At 38.8% G+C, this 23,646-nt stretch overlaps 1 protein-coding gene across 1 annotated transcript; it reads right to left on the reverse strand.

Moving 5' to 3' along the window:
• Nucleotides 1–1,610: 1,610 nt before the first annotated feature.
• Nucleotides 1,611–19,412, reverse strand: rab5c (RAB5C, member RAS oncogene family). Its single transcript, XM_026916531.3, has 6 exons — nucleotides 19,257–19,412; nucleotides 10,682–11,002; nucleotides 7,525–7,676; nucleotides 6,379–6,501; nucleotides 6,172–6,265; nucleotides 1,611–3,085 (listed from the first exon to the last, which is right to left on the reverse strand). The coding sequence occupies exons 2-6, from the start codon at nucleotides 10,851–10,853 to the stop codon at nucleotides 2,958–2,960; spliced, it is 669 nt and encodes a 222-aa protein (XP_026772332.1). The 5' UTR covers nucleotides 10,854–11,002; nucleotides 19,257–19,412; the 3' UTR covers nucleotides 1,611–2,957.
• Between the last annotated feature and the right edge of the window lie 4,234 nt (nucleotides 19,413–23,646).

The raw sequence follows: 23,646 nt of genomic DNA on the forward strand, positions 1-23,646 counted from the left end.
TGAACCAAAATAATAATTAATCGAGCAAGATTAGAAAACAGTCCTGCACACATCTCGAGTTGAAAGCAGTTTTGAACTGGAGTGATGTAGCTGAGATTGAGGAACTGCCAGAAATAAAAAAACACCATGCTGATATTGCTGACATTTTTAGCTGTTTTTTTTTTTTCAGTGTTTTGGGGGGGTATACTGGTAAGGTTTAATTGAATAAATTTTAATAGTAATAAATTAAATAAGGCCTTTGGGTTGAATCCCAAATATAGATACAAATTGTGTCACCCTTAATGTATGTATTGAATGTCAATTACCAGTCTTTATTGCTGTAAATTGTATGTACCTAATAATGTAATTCTGTATACACTGTATACAACAAACATGTTCTAATGATGTAGACTATATGGCCAAAAGTATGTGGACACCTGATCATCACACCCATATGTGGATCTTCCACAAACTGTTGCCACAAATTTGGAAGCACAAAACTGTGTAGAATGTCTTTATATGCTATAGCATTACAATTTCCCTTCACTGGAACTAAGAGGCTCAAATGTTCCAGCATCACAGTGCCACTGTGCACAAAGCGAGGTTCATGAAGACATGGTGTGTGAAGGTTGATGTAGAAGAACTCGAGTGTCCTGACACCTTTGGGATGAACTGGAACTCCGACTGCACCCCAGACCTCCTCACTTTGATATCAGAGCCTGATCTCACTAATGCTCTTGTGGCTGAATGAACACAAATCCCCACAGCCATACTATAAACTCTAGCGTAAAGCCTTCCCAGAATGGAGGTTATTATAACAGCAAATCAGGCAAAAACAGGCAATCAGGGGGCCACAAACTTTTGGCTAGAGAGTGTGTGTGGTATTTGTATTGAGAAATATTTGATGATGCATGCCTTTTAAATTGTGGTATTCATTTTATTATGTTTTCCATTTTTGCTTCGTTTGATTGTTGTGCCTCTAAAAAAGGAATGAAAACTGTCAAAAAAAGAAAAGCAACAAAAAAGTGTATCAATTTGAATCTAACTGCAATTTTAACAAAACTACATCTAAACTAAAGCTACAGCCTAGTTTGGGTTCTTTGGCTGGATATAAAAAGTTCTAGTAGCTCCTATAGATAAATAAACACGATGGAGCATACTTGCTTAATATCTGAATAGGTGAATTGTGTATAAAATAAATCTGTTTTGCAATTATGAAATGTCCCCCCCCCCTTTTTTTTTTTTAAATTTTACACTCTATGATAGTCTCCTAATAGAAGCTGCCACTCCAGCTGTGAACTACCCGCTCTCCACTGGAAGGCAGCATGGGATTACACAGATCAGGACTGTATGAATCAATGCATCAGAGAGCATATTACACTCAGTGTTCTGCTTCCTCAAAAACAGGACAGCAATGATTTTGCTGAACATTTTCAAAACTGTTCAATTAATTCAAATTAATGCTATTTGTATGGCGCTTTTAACAACAGATATTATTACATAGCAACATAACATCCTCGACCACATAATATTTAACTACATTTAATTAGGTGAAAAAGACAAGAGGTGACTGGTTGTAAAGTGGAAGATATGTGCTACTATAACAAAACCACACAAACCACAGAAAAAAGTACCTTCCCCATTTTTATTGGTAAAATTACACGTAGAAGATTTTTGTTTGCGTCCCCCGTCCATGGAAGACCACAAAACATTTGTCCAACCCTTTCAAAGTGGGGCATGGGCAGCGGTTCTGATCTGTTGTGCTAAATTACAAGATGAAAAATCTCAGTTCACCTTCAGAAGAATGGAAAAATAACCATGGGAAAAAAAATATATCATGAGACAGACAACCAGTGCACTCAGAGAAAACTTAGTTACAAAAATCATTTCACCAAAAAGAAAAGAGGGAGGGGAAAAAAAAAAAGATGGATGATTGATCTGTTTTGGGAAGGTATTGTATTGATAATGGCTAATGATTGGATATATTTTGCAGAAAAAAAAAAAAAAAAAGAAAGAAAATACAAAGTACAAATACAGCAACATAGTTATTTTTTTCAATACACATACATTGTGATTTTGGTCAGAGGAAGCGAACCCTGCCTTGCGTTATTCATGTTTAACACCAGCTTGGTTGATTGAACGATTTGATAAATTTCATTTCATTAATGCTTAAAGACACTGGCGTTATAGCTGTTAATGCGTTATGCATTTACAGTTTAAGATATCAGACAGTAATGATTTCAGGGGGGAGCTAATCTATCATTTATATTCATTAGTCCTGGAGTAGTGGTATTCATAATAATTACAATAATAATAGCAATAACCAAGAATAATACAGAATCTACAGAAATGCTGCGCATGAAGGGAAAACAGCCTCTCGCTCCCTTCTGTCTGTCTCCTCTCACTGGAAATTAGAGGATCAGTAAGGAGAGAAGAATTCAATACTTGTTAGGCGCTGTGCCCGGAGAAGGAGAGAGAGAGAGAGAGAGAGACAGAGAAAGTTCAAAGTGCACTGAGGGGAGAGAGAGAGGTTGAGGATATAAAGTAGAAGGAAGCCTGTTTTCCCTCCAGCTGCAGTGTTGATTTTTTTTTATGTGAATACAGACTAGAACAAGAACCTCACAGCTCTGGTTAAGTGCGGTTGATCGTTTTCCCTCCTTATTCCCTAAATTCATCTTTTTTTTTTTTCTTTCTTTTTGACAGAAGGTTTTGACAGGTGGCTGATTCTTAAACACAGCTGTTAAGGAGGAGGTTGTGGCTCTGCCTAGGAGTAGGAGGGATAATTGGTCAAAATATTTACAAGTGGCTGTGAAGGGCCCCTTTGGTCAGTTCAGAAGCAGAATCTGATGGATGCCACAGTCTAACTGACTAGATTTTCCACTTGGGCTGTGAATAGACATAACTGTCAGACTATGAGTTGGTTGATGATGTGTCTGTGTTGATCCTCGGCCACGTTCTCCACAAGACTGGACGGATGGTTAGTTTCCTCCTCCGCAGCACTGGCTGGATCTGCCCTGAGGTGCCGCCTCCTGCAGGTCGACTCCGCCCCGAGCCCGCCCCCCAGGCCCTGCCCCGCCCTGTGGCTCATTCTTCGGAAGCTTCTTAGCTGTTAAAGAAAGAAAGAAACAAAAATGAACAAGAATGGCTAGGAAGTCTGAGACTATATGAATGAAAGTATAGTTTTGATACGTGCTGTAAAACCAGCGATCATGTTTCCATTCAAATGTTTCACAAATTTAAATTAAATTAAATTACCACAGTGGCACCTCATCTAAAATTAAATTGAATGTCATTTCTTCAATTAAATTCAATTATATAGCTCCTTTAGCAATGGACATTGTCACAAAGGAGCATTGCAGAACTCAAGATATAGAATTAAATTTGTCCCTAAAGAGCAAGCCAGAGGTGAAGGTGGCAAAGAAAAACTCCCTGAGACAACATGAGGAAGAAAGCTTGAGAGGAACTACACTCAAAACAGAACCCATCCTCTTCTGGGTGACACCGGATAGTGCGATTATGAGTCATTACTCATCTACAGCTGTATAGTATAGAGTCAAGCAGTGCTACGTGTCCTGAAACGATCTACAGTACTAGCATCAGAGTCATCTATGATTTCCTCAGAAATCAATTGTAGCTTTAATTTCTTAGTGCTGTGTTTCCAGTGTAAAATGTGACTTTGCTGGTTTGTTTTTTTAGACATTATAGTGATATTTAAATACAAGTCTTCAGCCAAGAGTGATGTCATAGTTCATTGTTCATAGCTCATGCTCGATTGGATTGAGATCTGGGGAATTTGGAGGCCAAGTCAACACCTTGAAGTCTTTGTCATGTTCCTCAAACCATTCCTGAACAATTTTTTGCAGTGTGGCAGGGCGCATTATCCTGCTGAAAGAGGCCACTGTCATTAGAGATTATTGCTGCCAGGGAGGGGTGTACTTTTTCTGCAACAATGTTTAGGGAGGTGGTATGTGTCAAAGTAACATCCACATGAATGCCAGGACCCAAAGTTTTCCACCAGAACATTGTCCAGACCATCACACTGCCTCTGCTGGCTTGCCTTCTTCCCATAGTGCATTCTGGTGCCATCTCTTCCTCAGGTAAGGGATGCACACACACCCGGCCAGCCACGTCATGTAAAAGAAAACATGATTCATCAGACCAGGTGACCTTCTTCCATTGTTTCCTGGTCCAGTTCTGATGCTCACATACCCATTGTAGGTGCTTTTGGTGGTGGATGGGGTCAGCATGGGCACCCTGACCGGTCTGCGGCTACACAAGCTGTGATGCACTGTGTGTTCCAACACCTTGCTATCATATCCAGCATGAACTTTTTCAGCAATTTGTGCTACAGTAGCTCTTGTGTGTGATTGGACCAGATGGGCTAGTCTTCTCTCCTCACGCACATCAATGTGCCTTGGGTGACCATGACCCTGTCGCTGGTTGTCCTTCTTTGGACCACTTTTGGTAGATACTAACCACTGCATAACAGGAACACCCCACAAGACCTGCTGTTTTGGAGATGCTCTGACCCAGTTGTCTCGCCATCATAATTTGGCCCAAAGTCGCTCAGATCCTTATGCTTGCCCAGTTTTCTTACTTCCAACACATCAACTTTAAGAACAAACTGTTCACTTGCTGCCTAATATATCCCACCCCTTGACAGATGCCATTGTAACGAGATAATCAATGGTATTCACTTCACCTGTGAGTGGTTTTAATGTTATTTACACACACACACACACATTATATGCAATGTATTAAACATTTAAACATTTAACAAATGCTGATTGAAAGGAGCTGATTTCTTGTTAAAATTTTATACTGAAGTTTTAAAATTGTAAAATTTAAAAAATTCTCCCTTTTCAGTGTCAAGTATTTTTGTTTAACATCTGCAAAAATAAACCATCATTAAACTCAGTTTTACTTTCTGTTTTAAAGCACTGCACTGTTAGCAGTTTGTTAGCAATTCTATATATTGTGATACACATTGTATATCGTAGAAATACACAATATGGCCAAAAGTATGTGGATACCTCACCTTCACACCCATATGTGGTTCTTCCCCAAACTGTTGCACACAATTGTATAGAATGTCTTTGTATGCTGTAGCTTTAATATTTTCCCTTTACTGGAATTAAGAGGCCAAAACATGTTCCAACATGACAATGCCTCTGTGCACAAAGCGAGCTCCATGAAGACATGGCTTGCCAAGGTTGGAGTGGAAGAATTTGAGTGCCTGCACAACACCTTTTGGGATGAACTGGAACACTGACTGCACCGCAGACCTCCTCACCCAACATCAGCGCCTGACCTCACTAATGCTCCTGGAGCTGAATGAACCCAAATCCCCAGAGCCACACTCCAAAATCTAGTGGAAAGCCTTCTCAGAAGAGTGGAGGTTATTATAACAACAAAAGGGACTAAATCTGGAAGATGATGTTCAACATGCACACATGGATGTGATGGTCAGGTGTCCACAAACTTTTGGCCATACAGTATATATTAGGTACACATTGACATATAATGCTGCAATATCTCAAAAACTAAACAGGCACAGTCTATAATGTTTATGGGACAAACTTCACAAAGAGATTCATTGAAAATCATTGTGCATTTCCATCTACTGCTATTATTCGAATATCATGAAGAGAATGAACAAGATGACAAATCAAACAGAATGTAGGCACAGGCAGTAGCCGGAGAACAAAGAATAAAAGAAAGCTTTGTTTTAGCAGACAGCTAGCTAGTTAAGCATATAACACTGTCTATTATAGAGCAGGAGACATCAACTGTATAGCAAGGCATCTCAGGGGACTGAACTGTATACTTGAGAAAACGAATGGAAGGAAACTGCTGTAGTTCAGTGACTCTAGTTTTATAAACAGGAAAGAGCTCGGCTTCTGTAGCAGTTATGTAAATTATTTAGCTGAAGACCAGAGCTGCAGGCCAGACACAGAAAGGGGAGTTTTTTCACAGACTTTCCTAGATTTTTTTCCTAGATTTTAGCAATCATCCCAGGTTTGATTAGCGAACTGCCAAGATATATATACATCAGTCTTGCTTATGATTTCCCTTACTGCATTGTCTTTTTAATCGATAAGCCATCTCCACTTTATCGTTTTTATATGTTCTCAATCCACATAAAAACGTGGACAGAAGCACCACTCGCAAGTTGCGACAGCTGCTGCTTACCGATGGCCATGAAGATCTCGTTGACATTCATGGCGGTCTTAGCGGATGTCTCCATGAACAGCAGGCTGTTGTCGTCTGCGTACGCCTGCGCTTCCTGAGAAGACGTGTGTAGAAGTCAGAAACATGCTTGAGCATATCTTCCTCATCATCATCATCATCATCATCATCATGGCTACCATTCTCCAGAAAAAGCAGACATGCACATACCTGGAAATCCACAGCTCTCTTGTTAGCAAGGTCGGCTTTGTTCCCAGCCAGAGCGATGACGATGTTGGGGCTGGCCTGTCTCTGGAGCTCCTTTACCCAGTTCTTTGCTCGGGTGAAAGTGTCCTGGAATTCAACATACTAATTAGCAAAAGATTTTACACTTGAAAGCTTGAATATAAGCTTTGAGCAAGAAATCTTCTCTCATGCATACTATTGTAGTTTTGCACAACCACGAAGACAGTACGGCAAATTTAACACACCTCACTAAAATACCACTGCTGTTGGCCAGCTACGCTTTAAATTACTCAAAGGAAATAAAAAGTAAACTGTACAGAGCAAAGGTCTCTCAATAACACAGAGAGGAATAACTGACTTCAGCAGTCAGTCAGCTGAGATGCTTATACAATGGTCTTCTGAGCAAAAGTGTACAGTGTTTGTGTGTGTGAGTGTGTGTGTGTGTGTGGGCCAATATACTCCTGATAATAATTCAAAGGCAGTGCAATTACCTCAAATGTACCACTGGAAGATCTAACAACAAATCAGTCAAAGTTTCATTACAACCAGGATTGTGAACACCGAGTCAAATCTTAAGTCTCACATTTGAAAATCTCATTCTCATATTTCAGTCCTGAAGTGACTATTCAAGTCCTATATAAAGTTCTGGGAGGAAGTACGATGGCTAAACTGATGACTTTATTTACTTATCACTTATCAGCAGAGCTAAGTGCAGTTAGATAACGCAGTGTAGTTTGAGTAGTGTTTTTATGTTTTGGTAAAACTTATTGACAAATAAGTCTCACAAGCTCATGTCTCAGCTCGTAATGAAGTAGAGACGGCTAAGCCCTCATGTCTTTCAAAGATAAAGGGATATACGGAGAAAATAAGGCATCTGAATGCAAACGGCCACAGCTCATAACAATTGCGAGCACTTTTGTGGTGCGAGTGCACGTACTGAGAACGTCATGAAAAACCACATGTCTAATGCTGACCTGCGCGGCTAAAAAAAAAAAAAAACCCTTACATGAGAACAGCTACTCTTGTACACCTCTAAGTCCATGTCAGGGTTTTGAGCACTACAGCCTTGAGTTTGTGTGTTACTGTAGGTCTGTCCATACACACATGATGAGTGTGTGAACACGCTCTTACTGTGTTAGTGATGTCGTAGACTACAATGGCGGCCTGGGCTCCTCTGTAGTACATTGGGGCCAGACTGTGGTATCTCTCTTGTCCAGCTGTGTCCCAAATCTCAAACTTTACTGTTGTATCATCCAGGCAGACTGTCTGTGTGAGGAATGCGGCTGTAATGATGACAAGGGACAAGACAGGAAGAAAGAGATTACAGATGCAGGATTATGATAATGAAAACCACGATCATGCTAAATAAACCAGTGTTCTTTTAAATTCACTCTCACGCAAAAAGAGTACATCATTAAACAAAGGCATAAAGTACACATTTTCCCTTTACGCAAACATTATTAATCAAAATAACAGCTGATACATTAGGCCTATCAGTTGCAAAAATGCAATTTTAGTTGATCTGCTGAACAATGAAAAATAAAGTTTTTGAATAAAACATTCATTCAAGTACATTCTAAATATGTGAATTGATCCCAGATGGTTTAGAGTAGGTGCAGATTTCTTTAAAGATCTGATTTCCCCTCACTGAAACAGTGGCACTAGGGATGTGTTGTAATAACATCATTCTCAACTCATGAGAAGAAGAGAAGGAGAAAATCCTGAATTAAAAAAAACAAAACAAAAAAACCCACAAACACAAACGCACACACACAAGTAAGGACTTGTGCCGAGTCAGTAAGGCTGCTCACATGACTGTAGGTATCTAGCTCAGTGACCTCTGACCTGTTGCTTGACAGAAAAAAAAAAAAAAAAAAAAGGAAGAGAAAAAGTGCTGACCCCTATCCGTACACTGCGGCTGATGTAAGCATGTCGCATCCTGTGTGGAATAAGATGCGGAATTTCTTTCTGTTGCTGCACACAATTGAATGTCTCACCGAAAGCCTGTTCTTTTACTAAGACAGTTTCACTCTGGAGAAAGGTACGAACATGCATGCACGCACGCACACACACACACACACACACACACACACACACACACACACACACAAACACACACACAAACACACAAACCAGAAAATCCAGGAAATTCCACAGTCACCCTGCTTCCTCTGCTTTGTGTATGAGATGTAGCTACTTCCCGTCAGCTCGCTCGCATGGAAAGTGCCAGCTCACCTTTCTAATGACATCACAGCCCGCGGTTCACCAACACACAAAGCCATTTAACCTTTAAGACATTTAATCACAGTGTGGGAGTTTGTGTGAGGAAGGACTTTGCTGAGATGTGCTGAGTCTTCAAGTACAAGTGTATCTAAGCTCATTAAGGAATACAAAAGGCCTCAATTAAAGTCACATGACACTGTGTCTGCCACTCGAGTGATTTTTCTCTCATCCTGTGGCCATTCACTATCTAACGGTGAAAAATATCCACTTCAGCATCGTAAAAGAAAACCCAACTGCACCAACTAAACACACAAAGCCAGTAGAAATGTCACACATATCTCAAGACACAAGCATGTAAATAATCACCTAAATTTGCTGTCCATTAACTGAAAAAATAAGGGTAAAGCACCTTTGGTGGGACCTTTGACAGGCTAGTGAACTCACAATTAACTTCGTAATTATTGGCATCTTTTAATAAAATGGGTACGAAAAAAAAAAAAAATCACACACTGTAAATGAGAGAAATCTAACCTTTAAATTTATTCTAAGAGAAATATTTTTTTTTAAGTTGTAAAACAAAACCATGCCTTTTAGTCATAACAGTAATGTGCCATCTACATAAATTATTTTTTAAAAAGAGGAAATTGATGACCAAAGCATAAATTAAAAAGTAAGGTGATTTACTAAATGATCATAATTTTATTCTGGAGAATTTCTGGGCAGTTGTTAATACTTCTGCCTTGTAGGTAATATTTGTTACATTTTACTCTTTTTTTATTGTTATGTGTGGTCATTTTTAGATATGTGGTTAGATGTGGACAGCTTTTACAGCACCATTACAGTCCCAAATGCTGGCAGTAACGACAATGACCTGCACCCAGCAACAAACAACTCTGAAAAACCGAAACAACGCTACGTTAAATGATAAAATGACAGGTGACAAAAATGACTCAGCATAAAATTATATCTCTAATGAACAAATTACTTTTTTTATTCAAATGCTTAAATAAAAATGCACCCAAACCATTAGTGTTTATACAACCTCCCTTTGCCAACATGACGACACGGAGTCTCCTCCTTTAAAACTTGAGATACAGAGCATGGAATCTGAGACTCATCAATGCAGAGTCCTCTCCTGTGGACTCTCAAGATAGCGATATACACTGTGATTACTCTTTCCACGGTTACAGCAGCCATGTCTTTCATTGCTGGGTCTCACCATAATAAGGTTAAATTAGAAAGTAAGTGCACTTGCACAGTTGTGTATTATACAGTTTGTGTGCTGGTGTTACCAACATGGCATCCAAACCAGGAAACAATAACTTATGCTAGCATGCATAGAACTGACAGCTGGCCGTTTACACACTATGTAAAAATAGCATACACACATTTTGTTGCCTCTATGTGATGGCATATATTATAATAGCTTCAAACTAGACTTTGAAATGATCAACTGAAACACAAACACACCGAGCTCTGCGGTATTGCCTGATGTCATTTTAGCCAGAAATAGAGGTCTTGTTTACAGAGGGTTTTTTTTTTTTTAATGGTTATAATGTGTCAGTCCTTGTGATCTGGCCCTATCAGTCACTTCACAGTGCAGACGATTCCTGGTTTGGCTCTCCATGAAATAACGCGATCACTTGACCAGTGCACGCTCTGTATCTTTTAATGTCGAGCCTCACCTGCACTTTGGAGAATAAATACATTTTTTTAAAAAAAAAATTACACTCACTGATGGCAACTACTGTTTTACAGCTCAAGGCGAGATTTAGATGCTATCGCTAATGATCGAATTCACTATGGCAAAAAAAAAAATGGTAAGCTCTATTAAATTTCAAGAGTACTTTCATCATGACAGACGTGACCACCTTGACCACGTTTAGGCTTCTAAACACATTAAATGTTACTGACTCGTACACTAGTGGAAGTTAAAGTCACGGGTTAGCCACGTCTGATCTCAAATCAGTGTTCATTTTGTAAAACTCTGACTCCACACACACACACACACACACACACACACACACACACACACACACACACACACACACACACACACACACACCTCCGATGGTGCTCTCCTGGTACTCGTGGAACTGGCCCTTGACGAAGCGCAGTACCAGGCTGGACTTGCCCACGGCCGACTCTCCCAGCAGCACCAGCTTGAACTGGCAGATCTTGTTGGCGGCGGCGGCGGTAGTGCCGTTGGTCCGCGTCGTTCCTCCTCGCCCCGCCATGCCAGCACTAGAGGAGAGCAGGCTGGGCTAACGCCGGGACTGGAGCTCAGCAAGGACACAGAGGACGAGAGAGGGAGCGGAGGACACCAGGATCGAGACAGGCTAGAGAACGGATGGAGAGAGGGATAGCAGTCACAGGTGGAGGAAACCTAGGAATCAACAAAACAGAATACATCATTACAATCTGAAAATAAAAACCAATCATTCAGAAATCTTCCTTAATATATAAGCAAGTTAGAACTCGACAAAGCTTCTGCAAACATGCCAAAACTTCAAAAGAAGGATTTCTACCCAAAAAACATCCCACAATGGGAGCAATTTCCTTTCATTTCACGCAAAACTGAAAGTGTCTTGTGTCATTTGCAATAAACTCAACCAGCCAGTCAGAGAGTCTGTTGCTTAACCACAGCTTACTTAACATAAGCTAGCGAAACAACGCTTGATTTTTTTTTTTTGAGCCAGTGTGTTTAGCAAGTGCCAGTTTCTTCTTTGTTCGAGTCACACGAGGAACTAAACTGAGGTGTCTACAAAGAGCAGAAAACAGCTGAATGATACAAATACCTTGGGAGTACAATCGTGATGCAGGGACACACTGGGGTTATCAGCCTGTTCATGAGACGTTTGAAGCCAGATACAGATTATCAGTAATTAATTAGAGAGCAGATCAGAGTGTTCGCTTCGGGCCTGATTCACCATCCCGAGAGGAAAAGTGGGTTTGGAAAGGAAGTCTGTGTGCTGCCAGAGAACTATGAGTGTATTACTTGTGTTTATGCTCATTAAAATGTGATTGCTGTAGAGCAACAAAGATGACAGTTATATGTGCTATTTCTGCCCTATTTCCTGTTAGATACAGACACCTCATTATAACCTCAAAAGCTGGCAGTAATGAAAATGACCTACACCAAGTGAGAGAAATTAAAACAATGCTTGCTTACATGACGAAATGACAGGCAACAAAAAGTTGTTATTTCTGCCCTGTTTTCTGTGTGTCATAGGTCATTTAAGCCACTTTTTTGTTTCATCTTGGCTGTTCTGTTATTTATGGAGACCTCACCACAGCCTCAAAAACTGGCAGGAACAAAAATGATCTGCGTCAAGTGATAAACAGCTCGGAAGAACAGAAACAATGCTAAATGACAAAATGACTGGTAACAAAAATGATGCAGAATAAAATTATAAATGATTGTTACATCTCTAACGTTTCTGTTCAAATGCTTGTCCATCTCCTTTATTTTAGTAACATTTGTTGCTTCTATCCTTTCAACAAAACCACTTGTCACAATTATTGGCACCTTTACCTTTAGCACTTGTACAACCTCTCTTTGCCAACAGACAGCACTTCTACTATAACACTTGATGAGATTGGAGAATATTCTGAGTATAAAAAAGAATTACTATATCGTTCTACCTCGTTACTTCCCCTGTGAATTCCCTGAATAATGTTCAGATGTATGATAACACAGATCTTAGTGTCCTCTTTGGTACAAAAGCCTGTGTAATGAGCAGCAAATAGGAGGAAATTGAGGCTGATACACAGATTCCCTCTCCCTGCACTGAGTGGAACATCCAACAACGCTGAAGGAAGACAACTAAGTGGCTTTTTTATAAAAAAAAAAAAAAAAAAAAAAAAAAAAACAGGAAACGCTGGGGTTATTCTATAATGACTCCAGAAAAAAATGAACTCAAAATGAGAAGGGATCAGGCTTACAAAGCAGAGTATCATCAAGTCCTGTGAAGCAAAGAGATGAAGAGAGCGGGTGTCTCATTTATCAACCGTACGCATAGTATTGTTTCTCCTCTCATGCTTGAGGATGTGTGTAATATTTACTTTCGTCCGTCCAAATGCAGATTTTTTTGATCTCTACTCTAGGGTATCTTGCCACAGGCACATTTCAAAGAGACACTAGAGGCAGATCTGTTACTTCCTAACCAGTTATAGTTAAATAATAGCACATATCTTACATGCGTGTAGATCTCACGCTGCAGTCCTCCTCAAAACGGAAAACTGCACTGTCAGTGTTATAAATTTAACAACCTAATGTGTCTCTACACTGGCTGAACTAAAGCCATGTTGATCAGACATCATTTGCTGAATTCGGAGTTGAGGAGACCGTCACGTGTCCCCGAGTAGGAATTCCTTGGCGCTGAGGAGACGTTTCCTTTGGTTTTTCTTAGTCTGTGGTCAGAATTGACGAGTTACGACGTTTAGTTGAATTACAATGTGTGGGATTTATAAACATCAACTACGTGAAGCAGAGTTACATTATAAACTCCTCGGTTCAGGTGTGGACATCTTTATAAATATCAATAGCTACCACTTTCCGAGTCTAACAATCAGTTTGTATCTTTTGGTTTATGTGGACGCGTACTCGACGAATGAAGCCTTGTATTGTGGTGTATAATTAACCTGGATTAGGGTTATGTCCACCTGACTTTCTGACACACACACACACACACACACACACACAGGTTTAACAACATTCAGGTCTATTAATCAATAAAATAACTAAGTATAACCTTTCTATCATAATAACAAATGGACACTATGATAGACAATACATAGTGGAGCATTTCTTACAGCACATTAACTCCTACAGGAATTGTCTGGCCAGTGTTTAATGCCAGTGATGGTAGCAATAACAATTATGGGAGCATTGTATATTATTTATAGAATATATAAATATATATATAATAAATCAGATTTGTAGGTTGCCCTGGAAAAAGACGTCTTTCGGTTAAGGTCCAATCCACTGGCGTATTTCTTTATACATGATGTTGACTTAAATTATTATTTTTTTTGTTTGTTTTTATTATTATTATTATTTTTTTTTTTTACAAAGTTTAGTTTGAAAGATGTTTTTTTTCTAGAAATGGCACCCATCTGATCATGGTTGCGCGAATATCCAAAGAAATAAAAGAACTGATTCAATCTTTGAATCTTTGGTTTGTGTATGTCGTATATATTTATAGCTATTTAAGGCTATGAATAATTTCCTGTATTTTATTCATTCTTCTTCACCTTTAAAGCTAAGTAGTTTTTAAAGAAAACTACTCATCAGCTGACCTCAAGCTTGCAACAAAGGAATCATTATCAGAAAAGAAAAAGTGGTATCTCTAGTTTTTGTTGGTTTTTTTTTAAAGAAAACATTTCTAAGCTTGTCTGTGCATGTGTAGATTTTCTCGCCAACACTAAAATTTCGGTTTCACCCATGTTAACTTGCTGCCAAAATATATTCGTAAACGAAACAGAAAAACAAACAGGTTCTAGACTAAAGAAGAGTGGGTGTAATTATTATTCACCATCAGTGCCGCTTGTTCAGGAAACAAACCAATGCATCATGAAATTCCTCCTTATCACAAGTTTACAGAATTCATTACTAAATAAAACTCTGCTCTGCACAAAAAGTCCTTTATATGAAAACGATATGAAAAAATTTAAAAGAGTGTATTGAAATTTAAACCTGTAACCTGTTCTGCTAATTCAGAACAAATCTGACAATAACATTTGAGGCAAAAAAAAAAAATTTGGGGGAAAATTTCTTAGTTCGACCTCAGTAACATCAGGAGTGTGAACGCTGGTCAGAACAGAAGAAAATCTTGTGCTCAATTTACTTATTGTACTTTTTATTGGTTCTGGGACAGTGTTTCATTATCCAAGCAACAAAAGTGCGAGATTACCTTTCACTTCATGAAGAGGAAGGGGGACATTACTGAACACAAAAATAGGAAACGCTTCCCTGGATATCGACCCAGTTTCCTGAGAACCTGCCAATGGATTGTGTGTGTGAGAGAGCATTTGTGAGAGAAGACCGTTAGTCTATCTGAGTTTACAGAAGCATTCTGCAATACAAATAGACAGATAACACAGTTGCGGACGCAAACACACACCCTTACTTTTAACCAAAGCAAAGATATTCTTCTTATCTTATCTTTACAAGGTCTGAAATATCATTATAAGACAACTATACCAGAGCGCTGTTTGAAATTCTCACATCTGATTGGTCAGAAAGTGTTCACTCACTTTCTTTATGCTGAATTCTCGAATCTGATTGGTCAGTAAGTGTTGATTCACTTTCTTTATGCTGAATTCTCGAATCTGATTGGTCAGTAAGTGTTGATTCACTTTCTTTATGCTGAATTCTCGAATCTGATTGGTCAGTAAGTGTTGATTCACTTTCTTTATGCTGAATTCTCGAATCTGATTGGTCAGTAAGTGTTGATTCACTTTCTTTATGCTGAATTCTCGAATCTGATTGGTCAGTAAGTGTTGATTCACTTTCTTTATGCTGAATTCTCGAATCTGATTGGTTAGCTCTGATGGCAGTGCTAGCTGTAATTCAAACCATGGGTTTATATTAACGTGCTCGTTCTAATAGGTTGTGTTTTCTACAGCAACCACTCACACAGAGACTTGTACTCCGCGCCACATAATCTAAGCCTAATAATAAATGGATATTTTTAAAAAACGTGTTATCTCAAAGACACATCGTAAAATCATTGCTATGGTGATGTTTCTGTAAAGAGATTATTATTTAGGCTAATATTTAGGGAAGGAGTCTCCAGTGTCAATGTCAAAACGACTGTTTATAGCTACTACAGTGCAAGTGATAACAGGAACTAACATGCTCTGTGGACGTTCCACAACATTAAATGTAACTGTAAATGGTTAAAAAGAATGACATGTTGTTCTACTTTAATCGCTGTGCTATAAAAGCAATACAACCCACTTCCGGGTGGTTACAGCAACTCTGCATCACACAGAGCCGCATTACACCATCCCGTCATTGATTGTTTTCCTCTAACAGCATGCCCGGTCATGCTCCATTCCTTACATATTGCAGCCATGAATAACTTTACTATGCTATTACAGAAAACTCCGAGTACACCTTTAATACAAACCCAGACAGGTTCATCTCACCATGCCTTCAATGCATTAATATTAGCACTAGATTTCTGCTTGTACCAGTGTAACTGAAAAACTGACAAGTGCTTCACATTTATATATTAACCAGTTAATTTCCCTTCACCTTAATGAGCAACGGCTCATAAAAGTTAATCAGTGACTGGTGGTGAATTTGACCCTGCGATAAACACAGTGACTGGATCTCTCGTATAATTGTATGAGAAAGAGATCTGTTGCTTGATGAATGACAGATCACTAAAAACGTCCGAATGAAAGAAGTGCATGGACGAAATGGGGCATGTGAATATGTGAATAATGTATGTTATGAATATAACTGCAGACTATATGAACTAGTTCCAAATGAAATAAATGTGAAAAAGCGACATGTGACATTGACACGATTTCCCCGCTGACCATGAGTGGCCAATGTGAGATATCTTAAGTGTGTTTCACTTTCTCGTAGCAAAGCAAATAACCAATGAGATGAGACCGAGTGGTGGAGCCTCTGTGCATGTGTATGTGCCAAAAAAAAAAAACCCACATTACAGTTACCAAAACAGCTAGTTGTGGACTGACGCACAGTCCACAGGAAGAGAGCACAGAAACATAATGCATCACATGTCACATTCTGGGTCGAAGAGATAGCCTTTAGCTGCAAATATAAACCCAAAGGTGTAGGTATTCTGTGACTGTGTAGTAAAGAACAAACGTCCATCCGGGTCAGTACAACAGGATAAAGATTTCAGCACCAGCATTATGGATGTGTCTCATTAATTGCATGAGCCTAGCATATGCAATATCTACTCATGCAACCTTTCTGAGAGAAAAGTCGACGTATCACAGATACAGACGCGTGACAGATTAAAAGGAAAAAAAATGACACCGTGTTTTAGTAAAGTGTTGAGCCACCAGAACAGCTTCAATTCTTTCTACACAGCTCTGGAATTGTACTGGAGCGAGGAACACCACTCATCCTCATCAAACCACTCAGTGAGCCTTCATGCCCTGTGGATGGGGGCGGAGTCATCATGGGAGAGACCACGCCCATCTACAGGACCAGCAAAATGGCATCTCCAGCGGAACAGAGCCACCGGTTTCTTTCTTTCAGTTCAGAACTGTACGAATGTAACAGTTCTGCAGGATTATGGATGCAACATCACATGAAGTGATGAAGATCTTTAAAGAACATGTTAAATTCTTTCTTTTTTTTTTTTTTTTTTAAATGGACATAGACAAAAAATTTGCCATTTAAAAAGATTTGCTGTTTTGGCCTATAAACTTGTACATAACTTAATTAATTATTATTTATATATTAAATATTGGTATAATTGACAGTCATATTGTTAGAGTTATGTTACTGTAAACAATATAATATGCAAATTATATATTATATATAAATATAATGACATTGAATTAAATATATACCATTGGTATTAAATTATATTAAATATTGAATATTACTGAAAATACTTCTTGTATTGAAAACAAATTTAGAAAATAAAAAATAGTTAATAATCTTGAAACATTACAACACACCTGGTTGAAACAAGTGAAAATTTTCTTAACAATTCAGTCAGAGTGGTTAAAAAAACAGGCCAATATAAGAGATTATTTCCTTTTCCTATATATTTTTTCATACTAACATTTGCTCATCATTGTGTTAAAGTGTGTCTCAGTGTCATATCTCATAAAACGAGGGTGGGCTGGGGTGGGGGGCTCTTCTATGTGACCCTGACGCATGGACATGGAAGAAATCAGGCCACAGAGCCTCTACCATCAGCACTGCTATCAGTCTTTGACGTCTAAACGCCACAGTCGTGAAATGAGTCAGTTTGCCGAGCCAGTTTGATTTAAACACAGATGACATGATTCGACTTTCTATTTCTACTCCTCAAAGTCACACATGCTGACGCAGGCTGTATTTTATGTCCCAGTAATCACTGAACTGACCTTCGAGCCTGGAACTAGGATCAACTTCACACCAAACTCCATCGTTCTCCTTTCCTTTCCTACACCAAAACACACACGGTCCTTAAACAGCCAGGAACACAGGTGGGCTCGTATGAGGAGTCCACGTGATTCGAAAAACCATCTGAAGATAAAACTAATACATGAGCAAGCAAAAAACTACACTACCACCTATATATCAGGCTCTTTAGTACAGCTGAGTGCAAAAGTTTGGACACCCTTAGAATATAAAGGAAACAAGGAAATCTAATTTATACTGACAACATTTTTAGTGTTAGGTTTCACAAAACATGTCTTCATGATCATGACTTACACTGTGCAAGTTTAGATATTATCTAAAGTGGAAATTTTTTTCGAATATCCGTTCACAGGTATGGCCAAAACAAACTATTCTTCCCTTGGTTAATTATTAGTTTGTCTTAAGACATTTACATTTCTTTTTAGAACTATACAGGTGTGGGTCTCAAAGCGGGCTTCATAAAGCATAAAGCATTCTTTTTTTAAACTTGTCACAGAGGTGGAAATCACAACTCTTATGTCAGTGTCATATTATTGACTTCTTACTCTATAAAACTTCAACTTTGTCAATCCAAAATTCAATATCTGACAAACAGGTAGCTCTATAAATAATGTCACCCTGGATAATTGAGAGCCTATCTGGCTCCACTGAATAGCCAAGATATTACTGTACACATTTAATATCCAGTATTAAGTCTAATATTTAGATTATGTTCAGAGGAGATGATTTGAGTTAAAGGTATCCCTGACTATTGAAAGTATAGGTGCCTTTTGTATAGGGGGTGCAAACTTTTGCACTCAGCTGTAGCCTCACAGACCTGTCAACAACTGAAACACTACCCGAGGTAGCTAGACTTTTTAAAAAATTATTATTAAAGCAGGGAATAAAAAAGGAGGGAATAAAAGAGTGAGCTATAGGGAGTGGTACACAGCACCAGCGCGGTCAGTTATGGCTCCTGAACTACGTCAAAATTCAGAAAGCAGAAGCTGAATCTTTCACTTCACCTCTCCTCTCTTTTCCTCTCCTCTCCTCTCCTCCATGCTAACTAGCGCCCTGCTAACTTCACTGCCTTTTAAACTAAACCTTGTAATTAGATACGCGCGTCTATTTACACCAAACATTAACCCACTCGTAGCATAATTTCACACCCCAACACTATCAAGTAGAGCGAGCTAACCAGCTAACTAACCAACCACCTAACTAGCTCTATGTTAACTAGGTAACTACCTGCCTGGAGAGCTTACTACTCGAGGCACAGGATGAGAGAGAAGTGGTCCTGTCACAGAGAGCTGCTGTCATTAACACTATTTCTGAAAGAATTCTGGCTAACAAGCTAAGATTAGCTAAGCTAGCTAGGCGGCTAACTTGGTAGCGTAACAGGTTAGCATCTAGCAGCTGACGTTAGCTAGATGACACAGGCGATTTAGTCCAGCGAGCAGATTGACCGCTGATAAACACACCCTGAACACCCAGACATTCTCACGTCGATAAATTCAACCCGTATTTACATTACCTTAGTCAACGTTTCTCAAAATGGAGATGGAGTGGAATTTCCCTTGTCGCCGCTCCAAGACGTCTCCAGTCCAGCCGACGGGCCCCGGCCTTCACTTCCGCCTGCGGGAACGGACTTCCGGATCCGCCTACTTCCGGGTGGAGAGACTGACTGAGGCCATAATCATTTTAGCCGGTCTATGGAGTGTAATGAAATAGTAAATAAGAGGCATACTTTTTAGCATAAGGGTGTCAGACTTGTTTTAGGCAGGGTGACCCAGTGACTGCACTGAGATGACCATATTTGGAAAATGGGGACAAATGCACAGGGTAAATGGGTACTTGCAGTGGGTGGGGGGTTCAAGGTGGCACTGTGGCAATGTGTGTGTGAGAGAGAGAGTGTGTGTGTGTGGCATGGATAGGTAGTTGATGGATATATTATATTGCCAAAAGTATGTGGACAATTCCCCCAAGCCATCAGACTCCTCAATACTCAGAGACTGGACTGACAACACACACACACACACAAATGGATACCATCCCACTCCCTTTGTGTTTTTGCATTTCTGTATTACTACCTGCATTTTTTTGCTGCTACTGTATTTCTAAAAAATATTATATTTAATTTCTTTTCACTACTACTGTATACTCTCTACCTGGCCGCTACCTCAATAACTGCCTCACCTGTGTTGCACGTGTTTTTGTACAGTGACCATTTACTCCACATTACTGCACATTATATCGCACAAACGGCACATTATTTGTATATAATTCCTTCATATATATTTTTTATGTATATATTTTTCTTTATATTGAATATTTTTCTATATTTTCTTATTTTATGTTGAAACAGTTGTATAAAGCAACTTTCACTGCAAGTGGTTATGCATGTGACAAATAAAATTTTAATTTGAATTTGCTATGCCCATATATTCAGCTTATCTGCTGAATATTATGTCATAGTATGTTATGGTTACATTCACAGCATTTTATTATATTGTTATTCTTTTGCACTACCACTTATATCTGACACTTCTACAGTAGAGCTGTGTACTGGTCAGTGCTGCACTGTCTCTTACTCTGCCTGTTGTCCTGTTTTAGTAGTTATTGTACTGTCTTGTGCTGTTTGCACGTGCACTTTATGTAGTAATGTGCAGTCTCATGTAGTTCTGTGTTGTTTTATGTAGCACCATGGTCCTGGCGGAACGTTGTTTCGTTTCACTGTGTACTGTATTAGCTGTATATGGTTGAAATGACAATAAAGCCACTTAACTTGACTTGACACCTGTCTATCACACTCACATGGGGTTCTTTCCCAAACTGTTGGAAGCACATAGTTGTCCAGGATGTCTTTTTCCCTTCACTGGAACTAAATAGCCCAAACCTGTTCCATCATGGCTATGCCCCTGTACGCAAAGTGAAGTCCATGAAGACTTGGTTTGCCAAGGTTGATGTGGAAAAACTCGACTGCACAGAGTCCTGACCTGATAGAAAATGAAGGACACAGGATAAATTCCAAGTGACACATGGTGTCACAATTATTGCACCTAGGCATCCAGTATAAAAAAAAATAATAAAAAAATCACAGATCCTCTAATACAGTGTTTCTCAAAATGGAGTTGGTGAATGTATTCCTTTTTTTTTTTATCACACAGTGGTGGTGGAGATACTTCATACTATCACTTACTATCAAGGTTGTGCCTAATTTCTCAGATCACTTCCCTGTTAAAAGATACAGCATAGTCTGACCAGCTACCAGCTGCCAAAACACAGGCCAAGCTGGTCAAGCTGGTAGACCATTTTTACCAGCTGGTAGACATGTTCGAAATTACCTCTACATACTAACGTTACATTGTAGACATCACTCTCACACACTCACTTTCACTAACTGCTTTATCCTGGTCAAAGTTGCTGTGGATCTACAGCCTCTCCCGGAACGCTGGGCACAAGGCGGGAATGGGATGCCAGTCCATCAAAGGATATCATGCACACACACATTCTCACACTCATTCACTCCTAGGGGAAATTTGTCTTTGGACAGAGGGAGGAAACCGGAGGAGGAAACCCACAAGGCCACAGAGAAAACATGCACGGAAACAGAAAGTTGGTCTACCAGTTGATCACACATTACTCACATCATCACAGGTGAAAAACATACGATTATGTGATGTGAAATGTGAAATGTCAACATGATGTGAAATGTGACTTTTTTTTTCCCTAAGCAGAATTCATTTTCTTCTTATTATTATCAGTGTAATTGCTAATTCTCACCTTAGGATGGTGCTACATACATATACTATCCACTAAGACATTCCTGAGATTCTTTCTCATTAAGTGTCTCTGTACAGCTTTAAATTTTAGTGAGTGTAAAAATCAAACGTACGCTGTCTAATAGCTTATTTTCCACCCACTCGCACTCTGTCAAACATAAACACTGCTAATTACTACTAAGGCTGAATGAGCACAGGCAGTAGGCTATAATTAAAATGAAATCTCCTAACCTTCACCCACCATCTGCTTTATGCCATTAATAAGGATTTGGCCTAATGCTCGAAGATATGAACTTCTTTCTTGCAAGAATTTTGTCTTCTGAAGAGGATCACGTGATTTACAGCCTGTCACCAAATATATTTATTTCATAAATAATAATTTAATCTGAGCTGTTTCTTGTATAGCAGATGCTATTTGCAGCTGGTGGAAATAGAAATGTATTCTATTTCAAATCAATTTAGACAATTCCCACCCTCCATCTGGAAGTATGAGCATCTGTAGCATATGTGTGATTACCACAGACAAGAATTTCAACACATTTTCCTGTACTGAGAAAACAACCGAAAACCTGTTTACTTGACATTTGCTAAGACAGCTGTTGGGGAGTCAATAAGTAAGGCATAAAACACAACAGGGCTGTTATACAAAAATAGTCAACAACAAGGTGGAGCGATGCGGCTTGCCGCAAAGCAGAACTACTGTTACGAGCCGAAAGTTGATTATTTTCTCCTGACACTATGTTTAGTGTTTTATTATATTGTATGTTAACGTGTTTTATTCCCCTTATACCACAGCAAGTTGCTAATTTGCTCATTAATGAACAACCCATCATACTTTTAAGCATTTTTTTAAACGGCACATTATTTGCACAAAACCTCACGTCAGACTGCTGCTGCCACCATCCATATATCCATATATATATTCTTATACACTTTTTTTTAATCCCTTCATATATTTTTATGTATATATATTTCTTTATATTTAATATTTTTCTTTATATTTAAGATTTTTCTATATTTTCTTATTTTATTTCGGAACAGATGTATAAAGCATTTCACTGTAAGTCGTACTGTGTATGGTTATGCATGTGACAAATAAAATTTGAATTTGAATTTGTTTAGAGTTACACTGAATGTTAGCGTTACATTGAAAACTACTTAGTTCCTGGTTTCACTTATGTTACAGCAGCTATAAACAGTCGTTCCCTCATCATCTTTTTATTCCCTCTCTTTAAACTACTCAGAAAAAACGTAAAGCAAGCAAAGAGTAAAGTCCTCTGTACTGTAAACTTTCCTTTTGGTGGAAAACTGCTATAAAACACTGACGCTTAGCACTGTTGAATTCTCAACTCTGATTGGTTAAAAGGTGTTGATTAATTTTCTATAATAGCAGCTCTGACAATAGTGCCAGCTGCTAGGCAAATCACTCGTTTATATTAATGCGCTCGTTCTAATACTTTATCATTGCTATAGTAACAACTCAATAATAAATGTGTTGTTATTTAACAAAGAAAAACGTATAACCGTATTATTATCGATGGTGATGGTTTTCTGTAAGGAGATGTGTATTTAAGTCTGTGGAAGGATAATGTGGAAGGAGTCTCCAGTGTCAGCGCTTTGTAACTTTGTAACATGGGAATGCTTTTTAGGACAGACGATTTTGCATTTTCCAATTTCAAGCTGTGTATTTGGTCCTATTAACTTTAAGAGAGAAAAAAAAAATAGAGGCTAGTTAGGGAGCAGTTATAACTGTAAGTGATAACAGGAACTCACTTGCTTCATGGATGTTCTGCAGCATTAACTGTAACTATAAATGCTTAAAAAGCATGACATGTCTCTTTAATAATCAACAGTGGCATGGTCGGATGCACGGTTGATTATTTTCCAGTAATAAAACACATCAGGATGTGCTGTTACTGGAAAATAATCAACCGCGCATCCAACCATGCCACTATTGATTATTTTCCTATAACAGCACTTCTGGAATTGTTTTATTCCTCACTAAACTTCTATAATAGGTGACTTTTGAGTAATCAGGTTGTGTATTGTTTTCTGAGTAGAGATCAGTTTGAAAAGCACAGGAATGCTCCTGTAATATATCCTACATTATTAAAAATGTACTCTTAGGAGACTTCTTTATTA

This window comes from Pangasianodon hypophthalmus, chromosome 13 (genome assembly GCF_027358585.1).
Source record: "Pangasianodon hypophthalmus isolate fPanHyp1 chromosome 13, fPanHyp1.pri, whole genome shotgun sequence".
In the NCBI taxonomy this organism is placed as follows: domain Eukaryota; kingdom Metazoa; phylum Chordata; class Actinopteri; order Siluriformes; family Pangasiidae; genus Pangasianodon; species Pangasianodon hypophthalmus.

What these genes read in the sequence shown, in the direction of transcription:
- rab5c (XM_026916531.3), bottom strand. Translation starts at nt 10,853, where the DNA reads ATGGCGGGGCGAGGAGGAACGACGCGGACCAACGGCACTACCGCCGCC. An exon ending in CCAGGAGAGCACCATCGGAG is followed by an intron (nt 7,677 to 10,681) that starts GTGTGTGTGTGT and finishes TCATCATTACAG; the next exon opens with CCGCATTCCTCACACAGACA. An exon ending in TCTACGACATCACTAACACA is followed by an intron (nt 6,502 to 7,524) that starts GTAAGAGCGTGT and finishes GTTGAATTCCAG; the next exon opens with GACACTTTCACCCGAGCAAA.